The sequence below is a fragment of the Priapulus caudatus genome, unplaced genomic scaffold (assembly GCF_000485595.1).
Source record: "Priapulus caudatus unplaced genomic scaffold, Priapulus_caudatus-5.0.1 Scaffold9, whole genome shotgun sequence".
In the NCBI taxonomy this organism is placed as follows: domain Eukaryota; kingdom Metazoa; phylum Priapulida; class Priapulimorpha; order Priapulimorphida; family Priapulidae; genus Priapulus; species Priapulus caudatus.
In genome coordinates this window covers 722,834-731,055 of record NW_014577070.1, presented here as the reverse complement: position 1 = coordinate 731,055, position 8,222 = coordinate 722,834, and the positions used below count along the sequence as shown (strand labels likewise).

The 8,222-nt window shown below is 44.8% G+C and overlaps 2 protein-coding genes across 2 annotated transcripts in view; one reads left to right on the top strand and one right to left on the bottom strand.

Annotated features, from left to right (window-relative positions):
- LOC106806596 (palladin-like) overlaps positions 1-8,222 on the bottom strand; it is an 18,220-nt gene that overhangs the window by 3,812 nt on the left and 6,186 nt on the right. The window contains exons 3-9 of the mRNA XM_014808591.1: positions 6,958-7,116; positions 5,185-5,357; positions 4,485-4,615; positions 3,842-4,008; positions 3,305-3,584; positions 2,981-3,184; positions 1,874-2,164 (exon numbers count right to left, since the gene is read on the bottom strand). Coding sequence (XP_014664077.1) covers positions 1,874-2,164; positions 2,981-3,184; positions 3,305-3,584; positions 3,842-4,008; positions 4,485-4,615; positions 5,185-5,357; positions 6,958-7,116 — 1,405 coding nt within the window. The remainder of the gene's footprint in view (positions 1-1,873; positions 2,165-2,980; positions 3,185-3,304; positions 3,585-3,841; positions 4,009-4,484; positions 4,616-5,184; positions 5,358-6,957; positions 7,117-8,222) is intronic.
- Positions 693-1,750, top strand: LOC106806650 (double C2-like domain-containing protein alpha). The gene is made up of 2 exons (XM_014808658.1): positions 693-806; positions 1,209-1,750. Exons 1-2 carry the CDS (start codon positions 747-749, stop codon positions 1,386-1,388), a joined length of 240 nt encoding a protein of 79 aa, XP_014664144.1. The 5' UTR covers positions 693-746; the 3' UTR covers positions 1,389-1,750.

Below are 8,222 nucleotides of genomic sequence, written 5' to 3'. Positions count from 1 at the left end.
GCAACAACAACAACAACAATAATAATAAAAGTAACAACAGCAACAACAACAACAACAATAATAATAAAAGTAACAACAGCAACAACAACAGCATCAACGTAAATAACAACAACAATACCATCAACACGGTGTGGTCATGCTGTCATCTTTGCCCTATAGGTGGCGCCACGCCTTGAGAGAGGGAGGCGCTGGCTCCGCCGTTGCTGTGCGCCGTAATTAAAATCCATTAAGTTCTCGTAATTGAAATTTCATTGTAATTTCCCAAATTAAAATTCCTAATCAGCATTCGTAATTGTTTCTTTCGCGCCGACACTTGCGATTAGTAATGATAACGATCATCAGCGACCCTTGTCGTTCTTAATTGTTTTGATAATTGGTGTATCCACCCGGCTGATGGCCAGCTATATAGACAATCATTGTTGCAACTAGATGTTCTAAAATAACAAGTGAATCAAAGTTCAATATAACTGGTCGTATATATGTATAAACTAGTCTAGCCTCGATCTAACAACAATGTCCGAGGAGAAAGGTTGGTTACATCTACGATTCTCGTAATGTTAGCAAGCCCCCCGGCTGATATATTCCTCCCCGCTCCCTCATTCCCCCAGACGCGTGTTTGCGTTGATGGGGTTCTCGTAATTAACGTCGCCGTGTTAACGATGTGGATGCTGCGCACGCAGAACACGCTGGATGGCAAGGAGCCGGATCCCTACGTGAAGCTCTACCTGCTTCCGGACCCGACGAAGATGACCAAGCGCAAGACCAAGGTCGCACACAAGACCTTCCATCCGACGTACAACGAGATGGTGAGAGCTCTCTCATTGTCGCTCTCTGTCTCTTTCTATTTCTTTCTTTCTCGTATTGTCCCCTCTGTCTTTCTTTCTCCCATTGTTTGTCCTCTCTCACTTGTTTTATCGCATACCCTGGCACTTTCCTTCCTTCGTGATGACTCTCTGTCCCTCTCTTACTCTCTCTGTCTTTCTCTCTCTATCTCGCTCTCTCTCTCTCTCTCTCTCTCTCTCTCCCTCCCCCTATCTCTCTCTCTCTCTCTCTCTCTCTCTCTCTCTCTCTCTCTCTCTCACTCTCACTCTCTCGCTCGTGCGTGCCAGTCACCATATCATGGCTAGGCGAGACACGGGTCACCACGCTACCACGTCGCCGTAACAACAGCGTTCTGCTGTCGTTCCTCCTCGTTCTCTCCCACACAGATCATGTATCGTCTGCCGCTCGACGTCATCGGCACGCGCACGCTGTCGGTGACCGTCTGGAACTACGACATGCTCAAGGAGAACGACTTTCTCGGCGCCATCTACGTGAAGCTGGACTGCCTCAACCTCGCCGACGACACGACCGACTGGTACGAGCTGCAGAACCTCATCCGCCGATGATGCTGATGCTGATGCGAGCGGGAGGCTGAGGAAGCGCGAAGCCATGTGTAAGGAGGAGGAGCACATCATCGATGACGTAACCACGGGTGAAGGAAGGCCGTGGTCGAAGAAGCCACACGGACTTCACACGGGCATGCCGGGATGCGCCGCGGGGAAGCTGCGCACGCGCTAACGAAGCGCTGACGTTCGCGGACAGTAGCAGACGGAGATGCTTGCAATGCGAGGAAGCTGGGAGCGCGGCGCCGTGGCGATGCAGCGCTCGTTAGCAGCAGCAGGTAGCGCAGAGTTCGGGGGCGAGCGACGAGCGGTGACGATGCGGCGAGCTCGACCCGGAGTCAGGGTGCCATGGTAACACCGGTGGCTGGTCGTTAAGGCTCCGCACGCCTTGCTGATTAAATATAGGCGGCAGTGACACAATGCCTGCCTCACCGGGGAGGGGGAGGGGAAGGGGGAAACTAGGGAAGGAGTTAGAGAGCCAGCCCTACCTTTCCCAACGATGAGATCCGCTGTGCACTGGGCGACTCCAGCCTCGTTCTCGGCGCGCACCGAGAACTTTCCGGAGTCCTCCTTGAACGCCTCGGTCACGATGAGCGAGTGCAGATCTCCGTTCTGGGTGACCTGGAAGTCTGGCGTGCTCTTGATCGGCACGTTCTCGCGGTACCACGTCACTGACGGCTCGGGTATGCCCGTCACACGCACGTCAAAGCGCAGGTACTCACCCTCCTTGATTACCTTGCTTTGCAACTTCTGTACGAAGTTAGGTGCGACTGTGTGGGCTGAAAGCAAGAACAGAAAAAATCTTTGATTCTTGTATAGTTAATTGTTTTAATTATATTTATTGTCAGAGATAATTGCTTCACGTAAAAATTTGTAATTTTCGTTTAACAATGAACTCACATTGATCATTTATTAAGGTTTTTGGCTTACTAAATTATTAACCGATATCAATCCAGTGTAATGTTTGACAACCATAACATTACATTGTAATCAACATATGATGTTATGATTATGTATTAATTATGTAAATTAACATTATTAATAATGTATTACACCCAATCTAACGAAAGCAAAACTTTTTTTAAACAATCAAAATGTACTTTTAGTTATAGCTGTTTTAGGTTTGTTAGATAATCATCGCCAATATAAAATGGAAGCATTCCTGTCATACTCATACAAAAAACTTGGTGCACACATTTCCAAAATTCTTCAAAACGAGTTGGCAACTTACTCATTTTGTACAGTTAGTACCCGACACCCATGTTGTTTTGGACTAGTGCTGTTGGTTTACACAGTGACAGTTGCAAACATGTGGATTATGTTAGTTGGCAACAGTTTCTAAATTTGGACGCTGTGCAGGCTGCACTCTCCAGCACTCCCCGTATATATATACTCAACTTATCTCAGCAGCTTTCAAAAGAATTCCAACACCCGCCACCACCACCACGCACCACCGACTACATCCACAGATGATACTCGTAGAAAAAACTCGCAGTTACAGCTGTGATGCCAACGATAAAAAAATTCGCGTAATTGGGCCCCGCAGCCACCGCCGTCGCAACACGCGTCAGCATGCATCAATGGCGACCGCCTACCTTTCACGAGAACCTCAGCGCTGCTGGAACTGGTTCCAGATGGATTCTCGGCCTTGCAGGTGTACTTTCCGGCATCGTCCAGGCGTGAGCGAACAACGCTCAGCGACACGTGCCCATTGTAGGTCTGATAGGAGATCTGATAGTAGGGATTATTGGTGATCTCCACGCCATCTTTGTACCAAGTCACTGTCGGGGTCGGTTGACCTGCGAACGGGAATACATATATCGGTGTTACGTCAAAGCAAAACACTTTCGAAGAATTTATTTCGAAGAGTTTATTTATGCCTCGGTGCATCCTGGCGAGCGTCATCCACTTTGCTTTACCTGTCACTACTCCCTCGAGTAGAATTCTTTCGCCGTCCGTCGCAGCCTGGCTCTTGACCGGCTGGCTGAACGTCGGTGGCACTTGCGGGCCACTGGGCCTAGCAGTAGCAGCCACAGTGAACTGGTAGTCTTGATACTTCGGAGCCTCAATGGGTTTCGGTGCCTCGTGCGCAGCGGGCCAGCTCAGCCTTCCGGCGGGGCGGACGGCTACGTACGGCTGGCTAGTCGCACCCTGAGCGCTGCTACTTGTCATGGATGATGCAAATGCCTGCTGTGACTGCTAAAAGAATAGAAATTGACTCGCCTTAGAACTTCCCGCTCACGTATTTATATTTAAACACGCAATGATTTGTTACAAACGGTCTGCCCACGTGCCATTGTGTATACACTATAACCGTTCATTTTTTCAAACCATAATAGCATCGCCTTCGATTCAATGCAAACGAATGTAACAACACTGTCACTTGCGTTACCACATACAGATAACTAAACATCACCTCATATCAAACCGGACTTGTGTTAATTTAGTAGCAATACCTGCATAGTGGCGTCGGTGGTGGTACCCCACGCCTCACTACTGCGGCTCCTCATCGAGCTGGACTTGTGCACCTCCCAGTCAGAGTAGCTGCTCCTTGCCTCGTGGTGGTAGGAACGACCATCCGACATCTGCATCGGCTGGCTGTAGACCGCAACTCCTGTCGGCGCTGAAACATCGCACGGAAGCCAAGTTACGAACTCCGGCCAATTAATCCTCGTTCACTCGTTAACTCGTTAAGGTAAATTGAAATGCGTTCTTAATCGCAATGCAATTTTAGCTTGAGACGCTGATGAAATACTTCAACAGAAGACGTTCACAGCCAGATATTGATATCAGTTTATATGTATACGTATTTATATATCAAAAAACAAAAAATATCATTGCAATTCCGTTTGACTTGTATTTTTTCGTTTTCTCAAGTGACTTCTATTTTACTACAAAAATGGTTGTTAACCCAAAACCAACTTTTCAAACCACTTTTCAGACAAACAAAGACAATCAACACGCTACTACAGGAGCGCATAGTAGATGCCCAATGTTAATGACAATTCAAACAACATTTCTGACTTGTCAGCGAGAATGAACAGTATACATACTCTATAGTATATATATATATAGTATATAGACATAGTAGAGACGTACGGGTGGCCGCTAGTTGTGCAGCACATGTCGCCTTTCCACTGGTGTTCTCAGCTGAGATGGAGATGCGACCGGCATCTCCAGCTTGAACGCTGGGTATGGTCAGCGAATGCTTGTCTCCTTCCATGTCAATCCTGAAACGCACCACCCACGAGTAAGTTCTCGTCCCCGCGAAAGTCGACCCGCAAAAATTCCTGGATGATCGTGACTTAACCACGAAACGATGAGAGTAAGTGTGCCAGGCTCCAGAAGTGATTTTCGAATAACAATTCATGTATAGTTGCTTCATCAACACTACATTCCAAAATAATAATTCCGGATTTTCGATGTGATGTATGCAGTTGTTTGCATGCATGCATTAATCACTGCAATAAGTTTTTCACGAAAATGTCAGCGTTTTTTCGCCTTAACATCCGTAACACAAAACTGCTGCATCGATTACTAGAATCTATCATCTTTCGACACAGATATTCAAAGCAATCACCGAACTATAAGTGACTATGCTGATACATGCCACATACACATACCGGCTATGACCAAAAAAACGCGCACTTCGAGCCAATTAACTTCTAAACGACAAAAAGTGAGCCATAGCGCAGAGCTGCTAAGCTTCACCAGCTGACAGCATCCTCATCGCACAAGCATCACGAATCATCCGCTAGCGCAACCGAAGCAACCAACGCGACGCGGCGACAAGACTCACCTCCAGTTCGGGTTGGTTATCGGGAATCCATTGTGTGTCCACTGTACTCTGGGTTTCGGTGATCCTCTGACAACACACTCGAATGTGACTGTGCTGTTCTCCGGGGCATGTGTGTCCCGGAACAGCTGCACAAACTCCGGTGGGTGTCCTGTCTCTACTGGTGCCACTGGCATCTGAACAGGAACAATCAGAACAACCAACGTTAGGATGCTCGGCGGTAAAATAATATATAGCGATCGCGCTCGAAAACACCTGAAGTTATACTACATCTAAAACATGTTCAGAAAACGTGAAGCTGCAACTTGCCATGCCTAGACGATGCTCGGTATCCGACTCACATAGCCTTAACACGAACAAACCAGAGCTCTGCTTGGAATGCTCACGGAATCTCGACTGAAGCCTGCTACGCGTTGCTGACAGCACCGACTCCCGGATAATTGGGATGATGCCAACGGCGCAGCTAACAGAATATTTTAGACAAACATATCGCCTTACCTCATGACCCACACGCAAAAACCAGAACGCAAAATATTCAGTAAGGAACTCGTGTAAAACCACCAAATTCTAAAGCAAAACTGAATTTAGAACAAAGGTAAACATCCAAGTATTCGATATTTTCACTTGTATACATTGAAGAAGAGGTGTGATGATAGCTGTTATGACAGATACAAGTATGACAGACAGCATCTGTTTCACAGCACAACTAAACACCTAATAGTTCGTAAACACTTCAGTTAAGTTTACTTAAATTTAATCCCGTTCATTAGAGTAACAGCATGTTGCAAAAACACGTGACTGTAACTCATTCGATGTATTTAAAACATTTTGCTTTTACTGATATTGTTATAATATATATATATATATTCACATGTAATTCCCATGAATCCATGGCAAATGCCCACAAGACAAATACTAAAAAAAATGTTTACAACAATAATAAAAAAGAAAAATTCTCACACAAAAACGTTAAAATGCACATAAACATAAATTAGAAAATATTTGAAAAAACGAATTGTTTCTTTAGCGACTTTTGTAGTTTATCATGCACACCTCAGATTAACATTTCAGATAGCATTTAGCGTTTCATTTCACATTCTCAGATAATATCCTTAATTCTTCTCATTCTTCTTTAACTCTCACTTCCTTCTCCACATTACCATCCTTCTACATTTTCCTGCGACACGTGCAAAGTTAAAAAAATTTATCAAGATTACACAAAAACAAGTTGTGAGCATTTGTCTCTTCTTCTATTACCGTTGTGAACAACTGTCTTATGAGCACATGTTTTTGAGCATTTTCACATGTGGTTTGTGGACTACACAAATAAGTATATGCGCCGTTAAGAACCGACTTGAACACAATTTATTGCCCTAAATATACAGCGATTGAAAGGGAGTACTTGTGCTGGCTGAGTATATTTTATGCGGTACGTTTGCCAGTGTTGAAATAGCGTATAACTATAAACTTTTAAAGAGCATAACACGTGCATTCTTGTTACGGTTATAGACGCTTTCTTAATGATAACTCACACTTAAAGGATTATAAAAGTTTACAGAAACCATACTGTTACTCCAGTTGGAAAAATCTGGTACTCGTGCAATGCACGTGGTAAACTCGCTACAAAAATAAAAGCGAATTTGAATCCGCAGTTAGATATACACCCTCCGCTTTGGTCATTTCGTTAATTCTACTTAAATACGTCTGTGCGTGTATCGTGAGATTATAACGTATCGAATGTTGACGAAGCAATGTTTTCGTGAACCGCACACTTACCGCAACAGGTGTGATCGGTTCGGTTGGTTTTACGATGAGCAGCGCATAGCACTTAGCTTCTCCGGCAGTGTTGCTTGCCTTCACTACGTACTTGCCCGCGTCCTCCGAGAACACCTCGGGGATTGTCAGCGATATCAGACCAGTCACGTCCTTCTCAATCTGCACGAAATACATAACAATATAATAACACAAATTACATACAAATAAATAACAACACTAATTACAAAACATAACAATAATAATACTGCTACTAATAATAGGTATTATTATCATTATTATTATTATTGTTGTTGTAGTTGTCATTGCTGTTGTTGTTTTTCTAATCAATATCATCTTGTCATCTCTAGTAAGTCAACACCAGAAAATCGGGAACGATTTTTGACTTCTAATATTTATTTACCATTGCTTCGAATAAACCCGCGGAGAGAGTATAGCATTATACTCAAAAAACAGCAAGTAAACATAGCAAGTCTGCATACTTGATTTTTTCCCCTAAACAAATATGTGGGAAACTGGAATGCAGTAGCAGAGATGCATGTAGCTCTTAGAGAGACAGTGAGTGCACCCACGCACGACATAGCCAGACTAATGGCTTTGTCATGCATTCGCCGATAGACAGGCAACAGGAAACTCTGTTTGATTGATAATTAATTGGCCATTTATTGCGACACCAGTAACTTAATTATTCTCACGTAAACACCAAGATGGCGCTGGCGGTGACATTATTTTAAGTTTATGGGGCTCGATCTCGAATCGTAATATTTCGTAAAGCCTTGCTCACAATACAGTTCATTGCTCGCAGAGCACGCACAGACGTCAAGTCTCATGAAACCTTAGGAATTACCTAATATCTGGTCCGACCATTCAAAGCAACGCCACGCTCATATCGCTTTCGTGAGGGAAAGCTCATTACATGAAACTGTGCAAGGATCCACCCAGGCTGACCCAGCCGTCTCCACGCCCTGCACTGGCTCTTGCTGTTACGACACAGTTGCGTAAGCAATTGTGCGAAAGAGAACGATTCGCGGGTGTTTTGTAAACAACTTTCTGTGACTCCTGCTGAAGTCACCCTCACCATTAACAACGCAAACACAGCCAGACACCCATCTGCTGTTTGCGCTGGGTGCAGCAAGACGTGCCTGCAACAAGAATCTCTCTCTCTCACACTCTCTCTCTCTCTCTCTCTCTCTCTCTCTCTCTCTCTCTCTCTTTCTCTCTCGCTCTCTCTCTCTCCCTTTCTCCCACTCTCTCTCTCTCTCTCTCTC

Excerpts from the sequence above, each read along its gene's own strand:
- LOC106806650 (XM_014808658.1), top strand. The coding sequence starts at position 747 with ATGACCAAGCGCAAGACCAAGGTCGCACACAAGACCTTCCATCCGACG. Across the intron at positions 807-1,208 it reads ATCCGACGTACAACGAGATG|ATCATGTATCGTCTGCCGCT; the intron begins GTGAGAGCTCTC and ends TCTCCCACACAG.